Source organism: Anolis sagrei, chromosome 3 (assembly GCF_037176765.1).
Source record: "Anolis sagrei isolate rAnoSag1 chromosome 3, rAnoSag1.mat, whole genome shotgun sequence".
Taxonomy (NCBI): domain Eukaryota; kingdom Metazoa; phylum Chordata; class Lepidosauria; order Squamata; family Dactyloidae; genus Anolis; species Anolis sagrei.
The window spans coordinates 48457186-48485032 of NC_090023.1; the positions used below are offsets into that span (position 1 = coordinate 48457186).

General features: G+C 41.3%; 1 protein-coding gene across 1 annotated transcript; it reads right to left on the reverse strand.

Annotated features, from left to right (window-relative positions):
- Positions 1–3803: 3803 nt before the first annotated feature.
- Positions 3804–17605, reverse strand: BTLA (B and T lymphocyte associated). The gene is made up of 5 exons (XM_060770625.2): positions 17331–17605; positions 10646–10972; positions 6454–6618; positions 6072–6118; positions 3804–4503 (listed from the first exon to the last, which is right to left on the reverse strand). Exons 1-5 carry the CDS (start codon positions 17398–17400, stop codon positions 4195–4197), a joined length of 918 nt encoding a protein of 305 aa, XP_060626608.2. The 5' UTR covers positions 17401–17605; the 3' UTR covers positions 3804–4194.
- Between the last annotated feature and the right edge of the window lie 10242 nt (positions 17606–27847).

Genomic DNA, 27847 nt, shown 5'->3' on the forward strand with positions numbered 1-27847 from the left:
TGCAAACTTTGTGCTTTGTTTGTTTGTTTGTTAAAAAAATGCAATGCAACTGTTGGTCTGCCCCTGACACGATAAATAATTAGACATAAGATCCACAGTAAATAGTGGATAAAGTCATTGGCGGTGGATCACAGGGGAGAGGAAGGAGGGAAAGGATTTGTTAGGATGTTATAATTTATATGTTTTGCTAGTTATTGTATTTTTTTATTTTTGACTGTCACTTGTATACAATAAAATTGAAAATTTGAACACAATAAAATAAAATAAATTTAATATAGTTTTAAACAGGAGTCCCTAAACTAATGCCTGCGGACTGTATGCAGCCCTCCAAGGTCATTTACCCCCCCCCCCCAAACTTTAGACTTAGAGTTGCCCTAAGTCTTAAATGACTTAAATGACAACAACAATCCTAATTAATTAACATCAGCCAAAAGCAGTCCCATATAGCCCATTGAAATACTGGAAAGTTTATGTTGGTTAAAATTGTTCTTCATTTTAAATGTTGTATTGTTCTTTCATTTTTGTGTGTGTTACAGATAAAATATGTGCAGTATTAATTTGTTTTAAAGTAAGGTGTTATAGTGTACAACATATAAAATCATTATAAGGCTATATATTTAATTCATTATACAATAAATCTTTGCTGGGTTTATTTTTTATATCTCTGTCTGGATGTTTTGATTTAAGAATTAATAAAGAGGAGTGGTTGTACAATATGAATAAGGATTACTATTCAGAAATGATGATCACATCTTGGCACCAGGAGTGACATTTCAGAAAGGATTTTAATGGTAATAAGGCAAGCTGAGTGATAGAAACCTAAGAGTTAAAGTGTGGCCAACTGGGAAAGGGATCAGGCACAAGGGCAAACCAGTTTTAAAATGATGACCATATTTAAAACCTGAAAAATGAGGGATGGAAAAAACCTAAACATTAATCACACGTAGTCCTTTCTAGCAACTTGAAATATTCAGAACAAAGTGAAGACAGATTCAGAACAAAGTGAAGACCAAGTGGAAACCAGGTTGAGAGCATCTGGATAAGAATTAAGGGGACAAGGACTAAAAAAGATGTAGTTGTGGTGTTTTACTATAGACCTCCAAGCTAGATGGAAGGATGAAGCCCTCCTTGACTAAATGACCAAACATGCAGAAAGAAGAGATATAGTAGTAATGGGGTGTTTCAACTAATCTGAAAACAAGCTTTGCCAAGAATACAAAGTGCAATAAATCCCTCCCTTGCCTTGTAGACAATTTGATTGTCCAGAAGGTAAAAAAGAGAACAAGAGTATCAGTTATTCTGGATCTGATCCTAACCAACAGTGAGGATCTGGTTAATGGAGTGGAAGTGGTGGGATCCTTAGGTGGGAGTGCCCATGTTCTCCTGGAGTTTGTGATACAAATGAAGGACTGGACTAAGAGAAGTCAAACATGTATTCTAGACTTTAGGAGATATGACTTCAGGAAATTGATACTGAACATGGACATGAATACTAAAATAGAAAAGAGTTAAATGATGGATGGGAGCATAGCTACAAACGGTGCCAGCAAGGAGAAAAAATAAAACAACCAGAGCATTGAAGATACTAGCAGAAGTCATTTCAGAATCACTGGCAATAATCTTTGAGAATTCTTGGAGAACAGAAGTACTGGTAGACTGGAGGAGGGCAGATGTCCCCATCTTCAAGAAGAGAATAAAAGAGGACCCAAACAATTACCATCTCGTCAGCTTGACATCAATACAGGAAAGATTTTGGAGAAGATAATTAAGGAGGCAGTCTGACTTGGAGTATGATGGAAGCTCCTTCCTGGAAGCTTTTTAAAACAGGCCGGACGGCAATCTGTCAGGGGTACTTTGTACTTTTCTTGCATGGTGGGGGTTGGACTAGATGGCACATGTGGTCTCTTCCAATTCTATGATTCTATGATTTTGACAGGAACAATTAGGTCAATTTTAAAGCAAGGGTGGACAGACGTTAACCAGCAGATTTTGCTAGACCAATTCATCACCACTGTCTATGCTGGTTAAAGATTTTGAACATAGCAACCCAACCTTTTCTAATGCCTAAATATATTTTGTTATCTCCCCCCACCATCTGTTATCAGCGTGTACCAATCTGTGACTGTTCAGCGGAACCAGCTGCATGATTCATAGTTCATCATACTATACTTTCACCTATTATGAAACACTGATAATTACGCAGACCCACATTGTTCTATAGAAGTCCTACTGCACATATTTATAGAAAACACCAAAGGGTTTAATTATGTAAATGAAGATGTGGAAACATTTAGGTTTTCAAAACTATTTGAGAGCGATCCTGTAGCACAAGAAATGGAAGTGGGAGGGAAAGAATTCCCCTTTCATGTCAAGGAGAGGAAGACACACCATTCATCGCCACAGAGATAGTTTGTGGGATGGTTTCATGGCCATTTAAAGTTACATATGATGCTATCCACACATTGATTCCAGAGGAAAACTACACTTCTGTCAATGAATAAAAATAGGTGGGTATCTTTTTCCACTTGGTGACACAATGGGCACAGATGGTTAGCCAGACGACCTCTTCACTTTTGGGCCGTATCGTTGTGCTGCTAAAGGGAAAACACACGGGGCAACTCATGACCATGCACCCTCCCTCATCCCCTCATTACACATTGGGGATGGGACAGGGTGAACTGGCACCCTTTCCCTCCCTATATCAGATGGCAGAAAGGGTAGCAACCTGTGTTGCCCCACCACCCTTTCTGCCATCACATGGCAAAAAGGGGAGGAAAGTGCAGGTTGCTTCCTCTGAGCTACTTAAATAACATTTTCCTCCCTATAGTGGAGGAGGAAGCTCAGCATTCCTTTCCACTTTGGGAAGAATGTGGGCGGGGCCTGCTGTGTATCGTGTGATGGTGCACAGCAGGCCCCATCCAAGCCACACACGAAAGCGGCAAAACAGAGCAAAAAACACTGTGTGAAGAGGGTAGACACACTTAGTAGAGTAAACATATTGAATCAATTGTTGAATGGTGAGCCAACACATAGGAAGGTCTCATTGATTCACTGGATCTTTGTTGTTGTTTATTCATTTAGTCTCTTCCGACTCTTTGTGACCTCATGGACCAGCCAACACCATAGCTCCCTGTGGGCAGTCACCACCCCCAGCTCCTTCAGAGTCATTGGATCTATTTTTGATCAAACTAATAAAAGCATTAAAGACAATAAGAGTTAGAAAGGAGAATAAATAATGGACACTGAATCAATATAGGCAAGTAAATTGTTTAGCAAAACTTAATGGAATGAAATAGTAATGCAATACTACAGGATTCTTCTCATCTGTGTTTTTTATACTCGAAAAAAATATTTCTATTATAGTTAAATATTGATGCATATTTTCCCATAATTTAGAATGGAAGGATTTGTTCTGAAAGGGCCCATCTGGGTTTACGTGTTCTTCTGTAAATTTAACAAGATTGTAACAGTGGAAGGGGCTTAGTGCTGTGCATTCCACCGAACTCATAATCTGGAAAGCTTCAGTTGGTCAAAAATAGTTAGCTGAGATTCAAAGGCATGTCAACATCTCTATGTTAACATCCACATATAGATTATGCTGAAGGCCATATTAACACGTGCCATTATCATGAGTAGTATAGTAGCTATATATCCCACAAATATGCATGCATTTCCATATATATTCCTTATCTCTGATTTGGGACTATAATAATTTTATCTACCATTTTATAATCTTTTGTCATCTCTAGTTTGATTGCCAAGGGATAACACCAGTTAGCGATTCATTTACTGTGAAAAAAACAAAGATATCTTAATTTTATTTTCAGCAAATAGAAAATATATACATTCATTCTGTACACTGAGATTCTCTCATGATTTTGTGAACTGAAACTGCAAAAGGGATTTAGGTAAAAGACTACTATGCAATCCAACATATTGTGTTTTGATTAGAACATTATTTGTGGTAATAAGAGCCTGTACAGAAATTTATGAAATTAGAACAGACTGGTCAACGAGCATGAGACTCATTTTCCTGATCAATGATTACAACAAAAGTAAATGCTAATGGAAACAGATGGCTTGATAATTATTAAAGCATATACTAATCAATTATCAGGGTGTTGCTTGTGAGAAACCTGGTTGAGTCACAAAGAAGACATGATATCATCGGAACCAGTGAGGAATCATCTACATTTATGCTTTCAACATAATGGCAGCATATTCCGTGAATTCAGATTCTACAAAGTGATTGCTTCCCTGGAAATGTTCTCTATGGTCCAGCGTTGCATAAACAAGGGCATCTTGATTGGTAGGCAAGAGCTGATTGGTGACAGATTTATCACATGTAGCTTTTGCCCCTACCCTTTTAGACTTCTTGCTGTTGTTAAGATTGATGTGGATAGCACTGCCATCTGGAAACAGTTGCAAGCGAGGAAAAGATGCCTCATTGGAAACATGACTAGTAGTATCACTGCAGGGTTTGATATTCTTATAGTCACTGACCTGGGATAAAGAGAGATAATAAGAGGGAAGGAGAGAGAGTTTATCTATTGTTGACAGTAAGATACAGTTGTAGGCAAGTGAGTCCTATAGCCTTCTAGACATTGTTGGACTATAAGCACCAGCAGTCCTCTCCAACATAGCCAGTGGTGAGGAATGCTGAGAACTGCAGTCCAACAACACCTGGAGGGAAATATGATTACTACCCCAATACAATGTAAATTCTCTATTGAGAATTCTCTATTGAGAATGCTATTGAGAATTCCAGGTTCAAGTTGCTACTGAACCTGGGCAGTAAATTATGGGCATCAAAGGCATGGCATTTTCAGTGGTAGACAATTTTACAAGTAATTTTCCAAACCGGCTTCTCAGATTGTCTTAAGCTCTAAAGACCAACCTAGAAACTAGAGAAATAGGCTGCTCAAGGCTAGAGGTGTCTTCTCCCAGTAATTATGACATTAAACCTTCCTTCGGTCATTTATAGATGTTGTACAACCAAGACAAAAATGCAAGCTTACATGTAATGGACTGTTCCTCTAGTGCAGTGTACCAACAGGACAACAATCAGAGTATTTTATCCTTTATATCATCAGAACTCAACTGAAGCTTTATATTGGTATCACAGTAATTGCCCACATTTTGCTTCCTTATCTTTTTCTTTCCCGTCTTTGTGTTGCTTTCCATTTCTATTCTGTTTGTCCTGTTGCTCTTTACTATAAGCAACTGAAAAGAAATATTCTATCAATGTAGTTCAGTGAGGTACGATGCAAATTATGGTGTTGTATGAAGAATCCAAAAGAATAAATAATAGTAAAACAAATAAGATTTCCCCTTCCCTCCACCAGATTTTAAAGTGAGATACTTCCTTTTAAACTGCAAGGCTCTTGTGTGGAATGCTTTTGAACTCTATATTTTTGGGAAATTGGGGGGGGGGGGGTAACTCTATGAACATTTTAAAACTTGAAAATAAAATTTAATGCTATACCTGTATCCGTGGGTCCAGTACTCATGGTTTCATTTATTTACCTCTGGCAAAATATGATGCATTTTCTAGTCTTTCAGTGGGACTCTATGGCATTGTTGGGGCAGAAGTCAAACATTTCAATAAGAGTTCACTATTTTTTGTTCTGAATATTTAAGTGAGGTTGAGGAATGCATCCCTTATGGATACAGGCATCATATTGTATAACCTGCAGCATGATGTTGTCACATAGATCGACTGTTCCTGTCTATGGTATTCCAGTTAGATATATTATTACATACACAAATTAGGGAAATTATAGAAATAAATCCTCATACTAAGAAAAATTGTACACAGATAGCACAGATTTCAGTGTTTGGAATGAGTTACAAAGTTTCACAATCCAGTATGGAACCAGGATGGGAAGATACAGCAGATGAGATTTGGAGAAACTCTATGAAACTGAAATGGTGTGATTTTCACATACTTCCCTGTGTGTGGTTTGTGCATTTTGGCTATGTAAATAACTGCATTCATGCCTAAGCACTGGGAGCTGAAAGAATGACCATAACCAAAATAAAATAATAAATGATTCAAAAAACAAACCTACCTCATTCATTTCCATTTCTAAGGTTGATGAAATTGTCTTGTTTTTCACTGAAAAAGGCAAGAAAAACAGTATGTTACTGGAACAACTTTCCAAAGATAGTTGTACAAGAATGAACCAGACTCTGGGAAATCTCTGACTCATAAAACAAGGATAGAGGAAAGAGCCCAGTAAATGTTACTGGGAGGTCAAATTGTCCTAATTAAATGATGAATACAGGCAAGATATATCTGAAATAAATACATTTTATCAAAACTATACAAATAACTTTTCAACAATCATAAGTACAGTTATCTAACATCATCTCAAAGACAGAGATCAGACAAATAATTTCTTTTCCAAGGGACAGAAAAGGAAACAGAAGACTGATATTTGAAGAGTTTACCTTGTTGCCTCCATTTAGAATGAAGCAGGCCAAAGCAGCAAACAAAGAGGAGGCCCAATGCTCCCAGGGATGACAGGATATAAACAATCGATGTCTTCTTATTTTCAAATGCTGCATGACTTTCTGTAGTATTTTCAGCACCTTCAAATCCAGTGATGTGATTATCTACACAGCCAGTAAAGTACATTCAAATGACTACTGAAATTTCATAGAACAATGATGCATTTCAAATTAAGATGAGCTGCTCAACCTAGATGTAAGATAGTTTTATTGAGGAGTCTTAAACAAATATTCTTGGTGCAATTCAAAAAGCTGTAGCAAGTATCAAGAAACAGGATATTCAGGAGATTTTGTGGTGAGATCTACCGGTGTTTTGTTAAGAGTGAAAAGAACCTCAGAAGGTAAACAGAAGAGAAGTTCAACACTTCTCCCCAGGCTCTAATTATTTTTATTCCCAAGCTGCTTTTTAGATTTCAGTGATGTTCACCAGTTCGGTCCCCAGAACTACTTTCATTTCTTGGCAAAGACAATGAAATATGTGTTTGGGTCCCTCTAACATCATGAAGCTTGGACTGAGAAGGTGAGCCATGACATTCCTTTACTGGATCCACATAAGTTCTGCAGATAACAGAGAAAGAACTCAAAAATCAGTCCTATCTAGATGTTTAGGACATGTTCAGTCTGACTGCATGAGGAAAGAGACCCCTTCCATTGCCACTCCCCTGATGTGATGATCTGAAAACAAGATATTTTACTATAAAGAATGCTCTCCTAATGAAGAACAGTGTCTTCTTACAAAGATGTCTGTTCATACGAAGAGAGAGAAAACAGATGGAGGCCAATCTCAAATGTAAATTCTAACCTATGTGACCCTTTAATTCAAGTATAAGCTACTCTTCCCCCTCTGATAGCAGGTGATTTTCATGGCAGTAGAACAGTGAACCTGATCTGGATTTTAATCTATACTTTAAGGGTGACATCTAAGGGGTCGAACCCTTTTCCCACTTCATATAATTCAGATGAAAACTTATAATGGATTTAGCATTCCTTTGAAAGGAAAGCCCTGGGCAGTCACTGACAACAGGCAAACACTTCAGCAAAAGCTAGGATTCTGCAAACGATTCTCATCTATTCCCACCAATTCCCACTCATTGTGACTTCAAAACACTTCGTACCATGGCATCAAAAGAGAAAAAAAATAAATAGAAATGTCAAAGGATAACAGGTTTTTATTAAAACAAAATAAGTAATTTGTTTAAACTCCAGATCAAAACTTGATTGTATGGCTTTGGATGATGATAACATGGATGGGAATCTTATATGGTACTTATGAACACCTGTAACTGTTATGTATTCGTGATCTATATGTACCAATAATTTTGGGGTTTTGAAGTGACAGCTGAAAGTTCTCCCATCTGTACTTACCGGGCAACATCTGCTGTGATTGATAGGGGACTGTTCCCCTGGTTCCTGCCACCTCCCTCACATAAACAAGCTCCAGCACAAAGTGGATTTACAACAGGGATCCTGGTTTTTCCCATCACAACAAGGGTCACTCATGGAAGAGTGTGGAAATGGCAGCCTGCTCTTTATTGAGTGACAGGGGAACAGATCTCCATTGACAGCAGCAACTGCTGATTAGTAAGCACTGGGATAGGAAAGGGCTGTCAAGCTAGAATTCATTGAGTAGCATTGTCATTACAGTGCTTATACAGGATTCTTGCCATGGTTTTTGCAGGTGAAACAATAAAAACAAACAAACAATGAGTTGCATGCATTAGAAAAATGATTAAATTGCCAATATATTATCTGCAGCCAGGAAATCAGAAGATGCTTACTTCTTGGGAAGAGAGCAATGACCAATCTCAATAAAATATTGAAGAGTAGAGACATCACACTGGCAACGAAGATCCGCATTGTTAAAGCAATGATATTCCCCATAGTCACCTACGGCTGTGAGAGCTGGATGATAGGGAAGGCTGAGCAAATGAAGATAGATGCTTTTGAACTGTGATGTTGGAGGAAAGTTCTGAGAGTACCTTGGACTGCGAGAAGATCCAGCCAGTCCATACTTCAGGAAATAAAGCCCGATTGCTCATTGGAGAGAAGGATAGTAGAGGCCAAGATGAAGTACTTTGGCCACATCATGAGAAGACAGGAAAGCTTAGAGAAGACAATTATGCTGGGGAAAATGGAAGGAAAAAGGAAGAGGGGCTGACCAAGGGCAAGATGGATGGATGGCATCCTTGAAGTGACTGGATTGACCTTGAAGGAGCTGGGGGTGGTGACGGCCGACAGGGAGCTCTGGCGTGGACTGGTCCATGAGGTCATGAAGAGTTGGAAATGACTGAACGAATGAACAACAAATATTATCTGCTCCTTTTGTGTTATTTCTACCCACTTTTATAACCATAGGTTCCACTTCTCCTCAATCAGCTTCCTTAAACATGTTGCAAACATTGCTAGCATAAAAAGGCACTGGTTCTTATTTTTTTTACACCCCATCTTTCTCCTGTATCAGGACCAAAGGTAATCCACATTAAGCTAAGAACAAAGAATACTGAAAACCTATTTCACCCAAACTTTAAATTAAGATAAAATAAACAGTTCCTATAAAAATAGTAAATTCCAATAGCCAGAGAGACAATCAAATTTTCTCTGGAAGAACATTCCTTAAATTGGGAGTTTTCTTCCAGAGAAAATTTGATTGTCTCTCTGGCTATTGGAATTTACTATTTTTATATTTACTTAAATTGGGAACAGCCACAGAGAATGTGTTCTTTCCCATGCACACCTGTGATGGTAGAGAAGGCTGAGAGGAGATATGATAGCCATGTATAAATTTGTGAGAGGAAGCCACAGAGAGGAGGGAGCAAGCTTGTTTTCTGCTTCCTTGCAAACTAGAACACGGAACAATGGCTTCAAACTACAAGAGAGGAGATTCCATCTGAACATTAGGAAGAACTTCCTGACTGTGAGAGCCATTCGGCAGTGGAACTCTCTGCCCCGGAGTGTGGTGGAGGCTCCTTCCTGGAAGCTTTTAAGCAGAGGCTGGATGGCCATCTGTCAGGGGTGATTTATTATTATTATTATTATTATTATTATTATTATTACTTTATTTGTACCCCGCTAGCATCTCCCGAAGGATTCAATGCGGCTCACAATAGGCCGAAGCCCAACACAATACAACAATACAATATCTAGCAAATAAAAACAGTTAAGCAGAAAAACAATAACAATAGCAATACGACAAGACATTATTAAAAACTGAGTTGGCCAGAGTAGGGGTACAAGGTTAAAAGTGCTGATGTATCGGAGGGGTGTGGGATTATGATATAAGTGCGGTGTGCAGTGTGCGGTGATTTGGTACTAAAGTGCTTCTGGGATTTGGTAGTGGGAGATTCCTAATCTGAAAAGGCACATTGGAACAGCCAGGTTTTCAAATTCTTTCTGAAGACTGCCAGTGTAGGGGCTTGTCTGAGATCTTTCGGGAGGGCGTTCCAGAGGCGGGGGGCCACCACGGAGAAGGCCCTGTCTCGCGTCCCCACCAAGCGCGCTTGTGACGCGGGCGGGATCACGAGCAGGGCCTCTCCAGATGACCGGAGTGAGCATGTGGGTTCGTAGACAGCGATGCGGTCACGCAGGTAGGGTGGTCCCAAACCGTTCAGGGCTTTGTAGGTAAGCACCTGCACCTTAAATTGGGCTCGGAAAATAAACGGCAGCCAGTGGAGCTCCTTAAACAGGAGGGTTGACCTCTCTCTGTAATGGGCCCCAGTTGACATCCTGGCTGCTGCCCGTTGGACCAATTGGAATTTCCGAGCCGTTTTCAAGGGCAGCCCCACGTAGAGCGCATTGCAGTAATCCAGTCTAGAGGTGACTAAGGCCTGGACCACCCCGGCCAGATCAGCCTTAGCGAGGTACGGACATAGCTGGCGCACAAGTCTCAGTTGTGCAAAAGCCCTCCCGCCGAAGCCTGAGCCTCAAGTGTGAGCGATGAATCCAGGAGGACTCCCAAGCTACGGACCTGTGACTTCAGGGGGAGTGTAATATTGATTTGAATGCAATATTCCTGCTTCTTGGCAGGGGGTTGGACTGGATGGCCCATGAGGTCTCTTCCAACTCTTTGATTCTATGATTCTATGATTCTAGAGGGAAAAGAGAAAATGTATAGATTATTACTTATGATGCCTACCTTGGACAGTAACTTCTATTGCATGGCCCGCAATGGTATTCATATCCAAAATTGCTTCACAGCGATATAGTCCGCTGTCACTTATATTGATAGATGGAAATTTCAAAACAAAAATGTTCTCACTTATCCATGACTCGTTGTGATTTTGTCCAGTATGCAAAATGGAGAAGTCCTGGAGCCTTGCATTATACTTGTACCAATTCATTTTAGGCTGTTTTTGGCAGTATTTCACAGGGCACTCTATTGTAACTGAATCACCAGATTTGATGGATATCTTGGTTTCTCTCTTGACAGTAACATCAGTGGAGCAGTTATTGACCTCATTCCCTAAAAGAAGAAGGTGGACAAAAAATATATATATTGCACATCTCAAATTTTCAGTATGCATGCAGTGCATGCAATATCATTTATAGCTTTACTATTAGTTTTTCATTCATTAATCCACCATGTTTTTGCAATATGCATTTAAATGACTGGAATGGGATGGTTAGCTAATATGTTACTGTTGTTGTGTGCCTTGGATAAAGAGTTTCATGCGATAAAGTCCCATGTACCTTCTTCTATAAACTACTACAGTCAGTGGAACACAAATGGTGGGGTGCTAACTGAAGGCAACTACAATTACAAAAACTGGAATCATGTATATGTCAAGGATTGGGGAACAAATGCTTAAGTGGAGCCAGACCTGGCAAGGCCTCAGTGATGGACAATATGACCAGGAGGGATGGTGATGTGACTAGATAATCTCTTTCCCATGTTCTTTCTGAGTTTTGCTGAAATTCTCACAGTAGCAGGATATGAAGTTGGTATTATCTGGGTACAATATGCAGTTGTGAACTAAGTATGTTGCAATGTAAAACATTTTGAGATAACCTGGCCTTGAATACACAATTAAGACTTATTATGAAAGGCAGCTCATGGTGGAGATAAAAAATTCTAAAACTGTTGGTTGACAAAGATCAATACAATTTTCTATACTATATTTTGGAGTCTTTTTTGAGTATGTGCCTATGTGGGCTATTGTAATTGGTGTCTACACCATATATACCACTGGTGTGATAGGTTAAGAAAAATAGTGAATTTTGTTAATTCATTAAGTTGCAGCAGGATCATCACTACTGGGTGTGCAGGTATGTGTGTTAAGAGAAAAACATGCCCGGGTTAAATGTATCCACAAGCAAGGTAATCAGGGTTGATTAGTTTGGGCAACTCCCAGAGGAATATAACTGGGGAGAATTTGTCCCATGAGTTGGGCTTATTACTTTGTGTTTGCTTCTGGAAGCCTTGTTGCTCAGTTTCTGACTGGCAGTAATTTCATTTCATGCTGACCAATATTTTCTACATCCAAGGAACATTGGAAGATTTATTTCTACGGAATATGTGTGAGTGTAATACACAAAAGGAATTATAACTATACTGCTGATTGTATTTTTTTTAATTCACTGCTCTGAATACTTAAGAGTAAATTTCTGTTTTTTCCATTCTTCATATTTGTGTTATGTATTTTTGAACTGGCCAAACTGCGCATTGTATTACTGGATAATTGGGTTACACACACTGAACAATCCACACAAAAAAAAATTACATTTTTAAAATAAACTTGATTTTTTTTTTTACACAAAGCTTTCACAAAAGAATGAATCTATCACATTTATACATTTCCCTTCAACTACAAAGTTTCCCAGAATGGCTTTCAATTGATTAAACTATTTTCCACTTGCAGTCTCAATAAGATAAGATGCACAAGGAAAAGGGGGTGGTGGGCTGGGAAGTAAGTTCAGCAGTTCCTGGCTGCTTTCTGTTCCCATTAGAGAATGAAGCAATGACAGCTGGAACAGGAAGGAGGGAAGGGCTCTCATGTGCAATGGAGCCCAGGATCAATGTGTGACTGACTACTATTTCCTTACTCAGAAAACATAGTCCAAGTATCTGGAAATAGAGGTAGAGACTATCACCAGCTGCTGGGACCTTGACATAATAGAACCATTAAGAGTAGTAATCTTAAAAGTATTGCCAAAATATGAGTATTCTAGAAGATATTTATTTATTTTACTATATTTCTTCTACCACAGTTGAACTCAAAATAGCTCATTTCAAAATAAATCATATGACAAAAGGGACTGTTTAAAATATAAATGCTATAAGCAATTAAAATCAACATTAAAATAAATCATTCATATGTGTAAACTTTTAAGGTTTTTTTCGGTGTCAGAAGCGACTTGAGAATAACTGCAAGTTGCTTCTAGTGTGAGAGAATTTACAGAGACGTTGCCCAGGGGACGTCTGGATGTGTTGCTGGGAGGCTTCTCTCATGTCCCCACAAACTAGAGCTGACAGATAGGAGCTCATCTCTTCTCATGGATTCGAACCAGCAGCCTTCAGGTTAGCAATCCAGCCTTCAGATCAGCAGTTCAGCCAGCACAAGGGTTTAACCCATTGCGCCACCGCAGCTCATTTCCAAGTTATGGAGACCCTAAGGCCATAGCTTAAAACTATCATGAGGTTTTCTGCGGTTTTCTGGCCTCAAGAGTTGTTGGCTGGATCTATACTTCCATGTAATGCAATTTGGAACAACCTTAAGTAGTCAGTGTAGACCCATACAATGTAGTTCAGTGCAGTTATATTGCATTATATGGGTCTCACTGACATATAATGAGGTTCCAAACTACATTATATGGCAGTGTAGATCCAGCCATACTCTATTGTCCAAACCACGATCCCATGCTCCTTTGTAGTTATAACCTAATTACCATTTTTCAGCAGTAAAACTTATTAACACCTTTAAAGTTTTGTCTGTGTGGGTGTTTGCACTGTTGAAGCAGGTGCTAGAAAGGAAGTGAAACAGGGAACAGGGAAACAGTTATGAAAAAGCCTGCTGTATCCTTTTTGCATGTGGTGGGCAGACATTACCTTTCTGTCCACTTTTCTTATATCTAGTTTCTTTCTGTTTCTTGTTGAGAAGAATCAACCTTTGACATAGGGCAATTAAACATTGTAAAGGAAGAGGGAAATTAACCAGAACCCACAAGAGCAGCCTACCAGCCTACCTATCATTCACTATGAAATTGGAAAAGACATTAAATCTCTTGGGGAATTGAACTACAATCCCCTCCACGACAACCAGTAATTGTAGTTCAATATATCTAAATGGTGCCAGGCAGAAAGTTGCACTAACACTACACCAGAAATTGTGGGGCTGAGGCATTTCCAAAATGAGGTACATCTCTGAATGTGTAATGAGAACTCTTATTTTCTATGATACATTAGGTGGTTTTCTTTCTTTCACTGAGGGCCCTTCCACACAGCCATATAACCCAGAATACCAAGGTAGATAATCCACAATATCTGTTTTGAACTGGGTTATCTGAGTCTACATTGCCATATAATCCAGTTAAATGTGGATTTTATACAGCTGTGTGGATGGGGCCTGAATGCTGCATTTCAGATAACATCTTTAAAAAATGCACATGTGTATAAATACATGTCTCACCTGATTCAGGAGAATTTGGGTCCTGAACTGTTATCTTGATTAAAATATTGACTGTATGTTGTCTGATAAAATGAAATGTTACCCCTCACAAGGCCATTTGCATGTTGGATTGTAACTCCAGGAGCCAAGTGTTCAAATCTCAAGAAAACCCTATGATATGGTGGACAAAAGGGCTCTTAGCAACAACAACAAAGATGTTGTCTCAGGTAACTGGTAATATCTGGAGCATGATGTGACCTTCCAAGTTTCTGTTTTACCTAGATTTTTTCTAATCTGGTTTCACGCCTGGTTATGGAACACAGACGACTCGGGTGGCTTTGCTAGTTGACAGGGAACTGGATAGGGGAAATGTGTCATTAGCAGTTCTGCTGGATCTTTCAGCAGTTTTCAGTTATATTGATCATGGCATCCTTCTGAGCCACCTCTCTGGAATGGGACTTCAGGATACTCTTAGTCTCGTACCAGTCTTAGTACCAGTCTCGGGGGGGGGGGGGCAAACTCAAAAGGTGGTGCTGTGGGGCTCCTGTTCTCCTGTTCATTGTTCTGGCCACTGGATTGTGGGTTCATACAGTATTCTCTTTTGTCTCTCATGCTGTTTAACTTCCACACAAACATTCCTGAGAGAGGTCATCCTGAATTTTGGAGTTTGATGTCATCAATATGCTGAACAGACTCAATTATTCCTCTCTTTCCCATCTGGTGCCAAGAAAACCTTCTTAGTACTACAGCATTGTCTGCTGTCAGTAATTGATTAGATGAGAGCTAACAAATTGAAATTTATTCCAGACAAGGCAGAAGAACTGCTGGTCAGATAAAAAGCAGATTAGAGAGTATGAACTCTGCCTGTGCTGAGTCTGACATCTCAGACTCATCACTTGGGTGATCTCTTAGACCCATCCCTGGATGTTCATGTGTCAGCAGTGGCCAGGAGTGTGTTTGCACAAATATAACTAGTTTGCCAGTTGTGCCCCTTCCTAAGGTGTTAAATCTGGAGATGGTGACACACATGCCTTGATTATATCCTGTCTGGATACTATAATGCACTGTATGTTGGGCTGCCTTTGGAAACTTCAGCAGGTCCAAATGTTGTGGCTGGAATGCTGACCTGGGTCAGTTAGAGAGAGCATACAACTTCCTTCTTTAAACAGCTTCACTGGCTACTGGTTCATCTCTGGGAAAAATGTCTTGTGGTGGCCATGACCCATAAAGATCTATGTATCAGACTCCTCCATGTATTTTAGACTTCAATTCCCAGAAATTCTTGGTGAGTGAGGGCACAAGAGAGAACCTTCTGAGTGACTGTTTCTACCCTCTGGAAGATCCTTCTGCAGGAGATTTGCTTGCCCGACTCTCTGCTTCCCTTTCACTGTCAGGCAAAGACTTTTATGCAGGCCTTTTATATGAATGCACATTTCTGGGTTTTATTTGGATGTCTTATATTTTTAAATACTTGTTTGTTTTGAAATGGTTTTATATTGTTTTATAGAGTGAATTTAATTGCTTTTAATTGATTGTCTCTGGGGAGGCACTTTGGATCTGGGAAAAGGCAGCATACAAATTCCTCTCTCTCAATCTTTCTCTCACCTATACTGACTATGAAAGAAGGATCTTTGGTTCCTTCTTTCCAGTTTCAATTAGACCAATTAGACAAGCAGAACACTGCACAATGCATCTTCTATCTGGGAATCTGTGGCATTTGTTTGCCTATAAAGATCGCCAGTCCTTAACTCAGATGGCACTATCACACTCTCCTGTTCCTGGTTATGGTCAGCCATGTTTTACGACAGTTCTCACCATAGGTTACTGGGTCCTGTTTTGAGTTTAAGTAATTGTTTTATATGCTTGTGGTTTTATTTTTTTATTGTATTGTGTGTTTATTTTTCCCATTGTTCCAGGCACATTGTGCCGTATGTAAGTCGCCCCCAGTCCCTTCGGGGAGATAGAGGTGGAGTACAAAAATAAAGTTGTTGTTATTGTTATTGTTATTATTATTTGAAACACAATAAGATTAGTACATAGCAAACAAGATCACTCTGCTGGTTGTGGTATTGGATCACACGTCGGACACCTCCCAAGTGTCTAGGACTATGGGATGTATCGGCGAATAATGTGTGCAGATCCATTATTATTATTATTCATGAATGCTGAGGTCTCATGCTGATGAACTGCCTTTATGTATTTTTTTTAAACTACAAGACTTTTTAAAAAACAAAACTCTCACTAGTCAGCATACAACCAGATTTCAAACCATAAACCTAATAATAGAAATGGTGATGATATAAAGGAAAGGAGAACAGCAATCATTGTTGTTATCACAATTATCTGTAGCATACTGACACTAACCCCTCAAACCAAACATACAGACAAAGCAAACAGATGAGAAAATTGGCCATTGCTTGATGGCCAATAGTGATATGTGTTTTTTAATGATAACCAGAAATTATGTTTGAGGCGTTTTTTGCCTGAAAGCTCGGCCCATGCCACTGCAGAGAGATTTAGACGCACCCTTTCTTTGAGGACTTGCTGGACTTGCTTCCAAGTAGTCATGCCTACAAGAGCCAGAATGATGCAGTGGTTTAGGTGTTTGATTAGGACTTTGAGTGACCAGGTTTCAATTCCCTGCTCAGTCACAAAAACTGCTAGATAAGTCACTTTATTTCTGTCTGAGAGTAGCGGAATGGCAAGCCTCCTCTGAATAAATCTTGTCAAGAAAACCCTACAATAGAGTCACTATAAGTCAGAGTTTACTTGAAAACATATAAGGGCAACTACCACATGTGGGAGTGCACATATAAACATATAATACATAAAGTCAAAATGTCTGACAATTATTTGTAATTTGAACAATAACTCAGTGACAACATGTCTGGATGTGGAGAGGTGGAGCCGTTTGGCAGTTGCTCTTCTTTTTCAATTTAAGCCCTCAAACCACTAAGGGTTAGTGTGGTCATTCAGTGAAGAAAGAGCACTCAGCCTCTGCAGAGTGGCCTTTTTAAAATCATGAGTCTTTTTACAAGTCTGAGCCCCAAAACTGCATACTCCAAGGCTGATGTGTCTTAAACTAAGCTCTCACTCACGTATTACTTTTTTTGCCCGAGCAATAACTTGGTCTTACAACTATGTCTTCTGTACTATGCACCATTGTGCATATATCACAATATTTCTGATAAATAATTCACAATCAAAACATCTTACCATACAGACATGGTTTGTTCACTACCAGCATCAAAACGAAAAAATCCAGTGCCAAACTGCCTGTGTTCATGGCCTGCAGATGTCTTCACTTCATGGTCTTCGTGGAAATGAAAGAGATTCTGTTGTCATCAAATGGTTATCTCTTGTCTTTTAGGAACTTTCCTCAGTTAGATTAAGAGAATGCAAAAGTACAAAGAATATAACAAAGGGAGTGGAAAAAATTCTATTCCACCCACAAATCAAATATGTTCACCAGAGAACTTCCTACAGTGGCACTGTTGTATAGTGTCTGCCTGCTGCTTTTTGTGTCAAAAACCAAAACTGAAGTAATCTGCTGTTTTGCATTTCATGTTTTCCCCCTTTCAAGAGCAACTGTACAAAAAAATCAAAACACTTCAAAATAAAAGGAGCAAAATGCTATAAATAAAAGTATTCAAAAGTTTACAAACAAGATTATTACAGTAAACTTTTGCAATGTCTTCTTGCAATGTTTTGGACTTTTATAGCACTTCACATAGTGAATTTAGCTAGTGAGTATCAACAAAACTACATAAAACAAAACAACTACACACCCTCCAACTCTCTTCACTGGAGAAGATAGTCCCAAATGAATTTTTGTAATCCCATTTTTCAGCTACTTTTAAAATGTCAGTTTCTCTCTCCCCCTCCCACTACCAGGGGACCCCTCATCCTTGGCTTACTTTCTTTGTGTACAGTTCAAAGTGAAAAAATAGCTTACATGTGTTTTATGTGCCATGAAGTCACCTGTTGATGTATGGCAATTTTATGGGGTTTTCTTAGGCAGGGAAAACTCCAAGGCAGTTTTGTCAATTCCTTCCACCTAAATATATAGCCTACAGCACCTGGTATTCATTGGAGAGATTCCATCCAAGTACTACTAATATTGATTCTGCTTAGCTTTCAAGATCAGATGAGTTCTGGTTCCTAGGGTATTCAAGGTTCTCTGCTGCCCTAGAGGATTGGGCCACGTCTAATAGTCTGAAGTTACAGAAAAATATAGTTCTATTAGAAGGAACTTCCTGACATTAATAGTGGTTCAGCAATGGAACACATGCACAGATGGGGTGGCCTTTTCTGAACCTTGAGAAAGTGGCCGGACAGCATCTGGTAGAGATACTTGAGCTCAGTGGTTCTCAACCTGTGGGTTCCCAGGTGTTTTGGCCTACAACTCTCAGAAATCCCAGGCAGTTTACCGGCTGTCAGGATTTCTGGACATTGACAGCCAAAACATCCAGAGACCCACAGGTTGAGAACCACTGCTTTAGCTGAAAATCCTGCATTGAGCACAGAGCTGGACTAGATGTCCATGAGGGAGTTTCCAACTGTATTATTTTACAACTCTATAAATTAACTTAGGGCGAATCTTGATAGCCCCTTTATTGTGGAAACTTCCGCAATAAAAAGGGGCTATCCAGACAAAGTTCTAGGCAACCTGGAATTAATTCACCACAAACCAGGAAAACCCTGGTTTGTGAGGAATTAATTTGATAGTGGATTTGTTCCACATCTTCTTGGAAGGCACAGGATAAACTCACTATTTTTGGTAACTGGACTGCAGAATACTGCAGTCCAGGGAGTATTCCCACAGTTTTCTGGGCTAAATTAGCCCAGAAAACTCTGAGAATACCAACCGCTCCTCCAAACTCCTAAAGAAATCACTTTTAAAAATAAAAGTACTTACCAGGCCTCTAATACAGAGCTGCCACAACTCTCCTGACACGAAGAAATGATGCTCCAGGAGAAAGGGAGGCAGAAGAGCAAAATAGCTCCTGCCCCCCCCCCCCTTTCTCTTGGTATGTCATTTCTACGTATTAGGAGAGCTGCGGCAGTTCTGCAATGGAGGCCCGGTAAATACTTTTATTTTTAAAGGGGTTTTTAGGATTTTTGGGGAGGAGGTAGAGTGTCCTGGTGACCTCCCGGGCCAGTCCCAGAAGAACACCTGGACACCCACCCCAGAAAGTGTGCATTTTCTGGGATGAGTGTGGACAGGACCTCAGGATCATCCAGATTTTTTAAACGCAGATGCTCCTGGACTAAAGCCGTAGCTGGAAAGCCCCTTAGAAGAAGAAAGGTGGAGGAGTTACAATCTCATCCTTCGTAGTAGGCTCAGAAAAAAACCAACTGCTACAGCCTTTCTAGTATTGTGAGTTTTTCCTTTGTCCTCTTGATCACATTTTTATGTTGTTTTCCCACACATGTCCTTTTTATCTGTGCAGTGCTGGAGGATATGTAACCGAAAAACAACAGAAAGTGTCAATCTATTTGGGAAAATAGAGAATCATGGAATCATAGAGTTGGAAGAGACCTCATGGGCCATCCAGTCCAACCCCCTGCCAAGAAGCAGGAAAATCGCATTCAAAGCTTTCCCGACAGATGGCCATCCAGCCTCTGTTTAAAAGCCTCCAGAGAAGTGTTTACAAATCTTGTAGAAACAGTGAGTGTGTGTGAGAGAGAGAGAGGGAGGGAAGGAATGCATTCCACAAAGGAAACACGAATGAAAGATTAGCCTACTCAGAAGCCTTAGAATGCTGGTGGATTCTTTGTTGGGTAGAAAAACCTGCTGAGACTGATGCTACCTGGATCCCTTTTCGTTTGCCAGCTAGAACACTTATTTGGCTTGAAACATGGTAAAGTTCATGCAGATGCAATCTTTAGCTGTGGTTAATGCTATCAAGGGAGGGCTGCTGAAAGGTGGCCACAAGCATGTCCACAACCTGCACTTCAGTCTGCATCATCAGTATTGTGTCTACAGTATAGTGAAAAAAGAGACCTTTAGTCATGTCTATATAGAATCATAGAATCATAGAATCAAAGAGTTGGAAGAGACCTCTTGGGCCATCCAGTCCAACCCCCCTGCCAAGAAGCAGGAATATTGCATTCAAATCACCCCTGACAAATGGCCATCCAGCCTCTGCTTAAAAGCTTCCAAAGAAGGAGCCTCCACCACACTCTGGGGCAGAGAGTTCCACTGCTGAACGGCTCTCACAGTCAGGAAGTTCTTCCTAATGTTCAGATGTGTGTGTGTGTGTGTTTGAAGCCTGCTGTCCAATGAGCAGTAAGACTGTGCTGTCGCACGCTGGGCCTGTGCATCAGACTGTAGACAGGACATAAATCTGTGTGCCCAACGGGACGCCGGGGCTGCCTCAGATTAAAGGCCCTTGGATTTCCTTAAAACAGAGTCTTTAGATTGCTTAAAGGTTCAACAATGTTCTTTATTAATGAAAACAAACAGGTACTTTAAAGCTTTCTTAACAGTCTATTTGCTCTCTCTCAATCTTGTCCACAGGGAACAGGCACTATCTTTATAAACTGTATTTTAGCTAATAGGGAAATCCTTAACTTCTAATCTGGGCAGTCTGTCTTTGCCTCTGTTGGTGTGGAGCCCCTGCACCCGGTACCAACTGCTTCTGGCTTCCGCGAGTGACCCTTACCAAGCAGAGCTTTGTAGACTTCCAGGGAAAAAGAGTTCAGGTTTCGGTGATGGCTGGCTGAAGTCCCTCAGCAAAGGAGCTGTAAGGCTGTATGATCCTCGGCCAAGCTGTGGGCTGTATAACCCCGGCCAAGCAGTAGAAGACGAAGCTTTCTACAGGAGCTCTTGGTATTATGTCCTGCATGGAAAGCTTCTCTGTGTGGACTGAACCAAAAAGGCTCCTATTCCCTCTAAAAACCCAAAAACAGGGCGGGACCAGGGAACCTAACTATAATTGACAGGTGGCTTGCCCTATGATTGCAGCCAAAAGAAGCCACCTATCTGCAGAGTCCCTGAAACTTAGGACTACAACAAACATTCAATGCAAAGCAAACAAAATTGGAACTCCTGGTACAGCTGTACCTGCACAAAGACTTTGCTTCTTCTTTCACTTTTGCACACAGATGACCTGGTTTTAATGGTCCCTGCCATGTAAGGTAGGTCTTAGTTGCATCCTGATGAAGAAAAGTCTATGGAGCAATGATACTCAACCTCTGCTACCACAGGAAATTAGTGTTTGTTTCTTCTTTCAGTTTTGCTCAGAGTACCTGGTTTAAGTGGTCCGTGCAAATGTGAAGAAGTTCTTAGTTCCACCTTGGTGAAGCCGCAGACCACGGAGCAGTGATATTCACTCAGGATCTCTAATCATTGACCATGTTGATTATGATCTCTAGAGCAAGCCTGCACAACTTGGCAGTAGTAAGAGGCCAAAATTAAATAGGCTAAGCCTTTTGGGGCTGCAAAAAGGTTTTTATCATGTCATTTTCCAAAAAAGGAATAACTAGTGATTAATCAGAATAGTTGTCATCTAGTTTTTTCAGAGTTAGGGCAACTCTATCACAGCGTTTTCTTGTTAATATTTATCCAAAGGGGACTTTGTATTCCTCTGAGGCTGAGAGAGTGTGACCAGTCTAAAGTCACCCAGTTTATTCAGTCATATTATTCAGACATTAAATCTATCCTGAAGCAGATTAATAAAATAACTTTTAGAGCTCCACTTTACATAAGTCAGTATATTTTATACATTCTAATTTTCCTTCATGTCATTTTTAGTTTCTTTTATTACAAGATCACATGTATAGGGAGATTTTTTTTATTAAAATGCACATCTTCTGCATCTACAAAAGATTGCAATATGGTGCATTGATATCAGTAGAAATTCAGTATGTCATCAATAGAGGAGATTGGGAGCATATACATACACTCACAAGTCATATTATAACAAGAGCTTGGATGGGAGAGCATTTGGTAGCCATGCACGGCTCGGACCTCACTCTGCTCTAAACTTAGAGCTGAGGAGATCATATTATATTGTCTCAAGAGGAGTAAAGTTAAAACAATAATCAAATGTATTTCCAGAAAATCAAATTTATTTTCTAATTCTCAGGGCTGTTAGAGAACATTTTGAAATTAAATCTAAGAAGGAATAGAAGAAACCTACACAAAAATAGAACCTAGAAGCATTAATTGCTAAACAATGCCATCTAGAGGTGGTTGGCTATAATTTTACTCTTATAATAAAAGTCCCGCCAGAGGGGTAACTAATATATATTAATAATAAAATTACCAAGGGGCCAATTATCTCAAAGGTACTATCTAATCTTGGGAAAACATCAGGTCTGCTTATTTATTTATTTATCTATCTATCATGTCAGGAGCAAACCAAACAGTCGTATTAAAAAAAACCAACAGACTTTGCAAACTTGGCATTCTATTAAATGTCCTTTGACCAGTAGCTGGCCACTTGGAGTGCCTCTGGTGTTGCTATAAGAAGGTCCTCCATTGTGCATGTGGCAGGGCACAGGTTGCATTGTAATAGGTGCTCTGTGGTTTGCTCTTCTCCACACTTGCATATTGTGAATTCCACTTTGTAGCCCCATGTCTTAAGGCTGTCTCTGCATCTTGTGGTGCCAGAGCACAGTCTGTTCAGCAACTTCCAAGCCGCCCAGTTTTCTGAGTGCCCAGGAGGGAGTCTCTCATTTGGTACCAGCCATTGATTGAGGTTCTGGGTTTTAGCCTGCCACTGTTGGACTCTCGCTTGCTGAGGTGCTGTAGCGTGGTGAGATGTGTTCCACACTGGGCATGCACACTTAGCAGCAGAGTAGCAAAGTGCAAGGGCAGATGTCTTCACTGTATCTGGTTGTGATTCCCAGGTTGTGCCAGTCAGCTTTCGTATGATATTGTTTCTAGAGCCCACTTTTTCCTTGATGTTAAGGCAGTGCTTCTTGTAGATCAGAGAACAGTCCAGGGCAACTCCCAGCTATTTGCGTGTGCTGCAATGCTCCAGTGGGATTCCTTCCCAGGTAATCCTCAGAGCTCGAGTTGTTTGTCTGTTCTTAAGGTGAAAAGCACATGTTTGTATTTTAGATGGATTAGGAATCAGCTGGTTATCCCTGTAATAGGCAATAAGAGGACCTAGAGCTTCGGAGAGCTTCTGTACCACCATCTCAAAACTCCCTGCTTGAACGGTGATGGCATGATCGTCAGCACAGAGAGACATGAGGGAACATGAGAGAAGCCTCCCCGCAGGATTGCAAGACATCTGTGCATCCCCTGGGCAATGTCTTCGTAGACGGCTGATTCTCCCACTCCAGAAGCGATCAGATGCTAACGATTAGGTCTGCTAGGAAACTACGATTAATTACCAGATATTGTACATGATATTTCAGAGGAAGGAGATGGCAAAATACCTATATATATTCCTTGCCTAAGAAAACCTTATAAAATTCATGAGATTGCTATGAATCAACAGGTGACTTGAAAGCACATACATATATACAACTATGTCAATCTCTTTTAAGAAAATAGCTTACCTTGGCAAATCTTAAAGGCTAACCATTTTTTTCATGGCCTGTTTTTAGTTGAGAGCCAGTGTGATGCTTCAGTATTGGGCTACAACTTTGGAGAGCAGAGTTTAAATTACCACTGAGCCATAAAAACTCAAAGAAGAGTAAACCCCTTGGAATCAATCTTACTAAGAAAATCTCCTTATAGGTTTGGTATAGGGTCACCATAAGTCAGAAAAGACTTGAAAGCATACAGAACAACAATGAGCTTTTTGTTAGAGTGCTCCATACCACTGGGAAACCTGAAAATGATTTTTTAAAATGATTTTTATTAGTGAATAACATAAATGACATTAAACAAACACTTTTAAAATACACAAATAATTAAAATATCTTATACATACCTTTTTGTTGTTCATTCGTTCAGTCGTTTCCAACTCTTCGTGACCTCATGGACCAGCCCACGCCAGAGCTCCCTGTCGGCCATCACCACCCCCAGCTCCTTCAAGGTCAAGCCAGTCACTTCAAGGATACCATCCATCCATCTTGCACTTAGTCGGCACCTCCTCATTTTTCCTTCCATTTTCCCCAGCATAATTGTCTTCTCTAAGCTTTCCTGTCTTCTCATGATGTGGCCAAAGTACTTCATCTTTCCCTATACTATTCTTCCCTCCAGTGAGCAGTTGGGCTTTATTTCCTGAAGTATGGACTGGTTGGATCTTCTGGCAGTCCAAGGCACTCTCAGAACTTTCCTCCAACACCACAGTTCAAAAGCATCTATCTTCCTTCACTCAGCCTTCCCTATGGTCCAGCTCTCACATCCATAGGTGACTATGGGGAATACAATTGCTTTAACTATGCGGAGCTTCGTTGCCAGTGTGATGTCTCTACTCTTCACTATTTTATTGAGATTGGACATTGCTCTCCTCTCAAGAAGTAAGCGTCTCCTGATTTCCTGGCTGCAGTCTGCATCTGCAGTAATCTTTGTACAACGAAAGTGTGTGAACATCATAAAGAGAAAAGTGGGAGTATAGAGATGAGGGGTGGGGAGGGGGGAGAAGAAAAGGGGAAAAAATTAAAAAAGGCAGGGGTGGAGAGGGGGGAAATGGTGGGTGGAGGGGAGGGGAGAAGATTTCCAGCATCATAACGAACATACACTTATATGTTTTTCCTTGTCACTTCCAGATCGCTTCCCGTGGTATTAATTCTTTTAATACACATGTTCCTAATATATATGTCACTTTGCATATATCTTTAGTCTTAACCGGGATGTTTCTTTATTCTGTTTTTATTATCATTTGTAGTTGTTCTCTTTTTAGAAATTTAATAACTTTGCTCCAATCCGTTCTGTTTCTTCTTGATCTGTTTTGGGCAAGTTTTGGGGTCAAAAGGTCCATATTCATAATATCCATTACTTTTTCAACCCAGTTTTCTATTCTTGCTGTTTCTTCTGTTTTCCAGAATCCGGCTATACACATTCTAGCCGCTGTGGTAAGATAAAATAAAATCTTATCTCCATTTTTATCTATTTGAAAGTCTGTAATCTCCAGTGAAAAATACTCAGGTTTAAATTCAAACTTTAGTTCTAAAATTTCCCCCATTTTTTCTATATTTTCAAAAAATGACTGTTAAACATTTTATGGAATTATGAGAAACTGGAATGTATTGGGAGGATGGGATGAAATAACATTATTCCTTGTAAACCTATGTGAGAAGAATAACTAAAAAAACAACATAAAACAAACAAAACATTTGAGACTTGGAAGTTTAGGCCTGTTTGATCAAGAAAAAATTTGTTTCTAAAATCGATTTGTAATTGGGGTGTTTTTTTGTTTCGTTATTTAAAATATTTACAAAACTTTACAAAAAAATGTTTTGTTATTTACGAAATTTCGTAAATATTTACAAAACATTTTTTAAACTCCATTTGCCTAGTTTCCAACACAGACCTCTGAGGATGCCTGCCAAGATGTGGGCAAAATGTCAGGAGAGAATGCTTCTGGAACATGGTCATACATACAGCCCTGAAAACTCACACAACCGGCCTCCGCGCGCCATCCAATCGGCTCCAGCTCCTGCGCCCTCCTCCTCCTCGCGCGCGCGCTCACCCTTACAACCGGGCTCCGCGCGCCATCCTCCTCCTCCTCCTCCTCCTCCTCCTGACACTTCCTGCAACACAGCTGGGAGGAGGAGGAGGAGGAGGAGGAGGAGGATGGCGCGCAGAGGCCGGTTGTAAGGGTGAGCGCGCGCGCGAGGAGGAGGAGGAGGAGGGCGCAGGAGCCGGAGCCGATTGGATGGCGCGCGGAGGCCAGTTGTGTGACACTTCCTGCAACACAGGAGCCGGAGCCGATTGGATGGCGCGCGGAGGCCGGTTGTGTGACACTTCCTGCAACACTTCCTGACACTTCCTGCAACACAGCTGGGAGGAGGAGGAGGAGGAGGAGGAGGAGGAGGAGGAGGAGGAGGATGGCGCGCGGAGGCTGGTTGTAAGGGTGAGCGCGCGCGCGCGCGCGCCATCCAATCTGCTCCGGCTCCTGCGCCCTCCTCCTCCTCCTCCCAGCTGTGTTGCAGGAAGTGTCAGGAGGAGGAGGAGGAGGAGGAGGGCGCAGGAGCCGGAGCCGTTTGGATGGCGCGCGCGCACTCACCCTTACAACCGGCCTCCGCGCGCCATCCTCCTCCTCCTCCTCCTCCTCCTCCTGACACTTCCTGCAACACAGCTGGGAGGAGGAGGAGGAGGAGGAGGATGGCGCGCGGAGGCCGGTTGTAAGGGTGAGCGCGCGCGCGCGCGCGCCATCCAATCTGCTCCGGCTCCTGCGCCCTCCTCCTCCTCCTCCCAGCTGTGTTGCAGGAAGTGTCAGGAGGAGGAGGAGGAGGAGGAGGGCGCAGGAGCCGGAGCCGTTTGGATGGCGCGCGCACGCTCACCCTTACAACCGGCCTCCGCGCGCCATCCTCCTCCTCCTCCTCCTCCTCCTGACACTTCCTGCAACACAGCTGGGAGGAGGAGGAGGAGGAGGATGGCGCGCGGAGGCCGGTTGTAAGGGTGAGCGCGCGCGCGCGCGCGCCATCCAATCGGCTCCGGCTCCTGCGCCCTCCTCCTCCTCCTCCCAGCTGTGTTGCAGGAAGTGTCAGGAGGAGGAGGAGGAGGAGGAGGAGGGCACAGGAGCCGGAGCCGTTTGGATGGCGCGCGCGCGCTCACCCTTACAACCGGCCTCCGCGCGCCATCCGGCTCCGGCTCCTGCGCCCTCCTCCTCCTCCTCCTGACACTTCCTGCAACACAGCTGGGAGGAGGAGGAGGAGGAGGAGGGCGCAGGAGCCGGAGCCGGATGGCGCGCGGAGGCCGGTTGTAAGGGTGAGCGCGCGCGGGCCGGGCGCCCAACAGGCAGGGGCGGTGCACTGCTGGGGTGCTTGGGAGCGCCGGATTGGCTCCCAGGCACCAGCAGCACTCAGCAGCCTCCATCCCATTAACGACACGAGCTGAAGCTCGTAAAAAAAATGGGGCTGCTGTTTCGATATTTTTAAACCCTTCCGGGTTTGAAAATGTGTTTTGAAATCGCTTCGGATATGGTAAAAATAACGATTTAATTACGAAATAACGAATTAACGAACGAAACCGCACAGGCCTATTAAACATCTCTAATAATAAAAGCTGCCCCCTGGTGGGCAACACTGGGGATAGCATTAGCAGTAAATCCTACTTACTTGCGACAAAGTTATATAGACTGCATCTACACTGCCATGTAATGCAGCTTAAACTGCATGAACTGCATTATATAGGTCTAAACTAATAAATAGCTAGGCTAATTGTTCTGAAGGTAGCTGTCTATAATTGTTTGGCATCACTTAAACCAGGGGTCCTCAAACTAAGGCCGGGGGCCGGATATGGTCCTCCAATGTCATTTACCCGGCCCTCACTCAGGGTCAACGTAAGTCTGAAACAACTTGAAGGCACACAACAACAACCATCCCATCTCATCAGTCAAAAGCAGGTCCACACTACCCACTGAAATACTAAAAAGTTTATATTTGTTAAACTTATTCTTCATTTTAATTATATTATTGTTTTTAAGTGTTTTTTTGCACTACAAATATGTGCAGTGTGCATAGGAATTCATTCATTTTTTCCCAAATTATAATCTGGCCCTCCAACAGTTTGTGGGACTGTGACCTGGCCCTCTTTTTAAAAGGTTTGAGGACCCCTGATTTAAACTGTTATGGGATCACACTATGAATACTATAATACT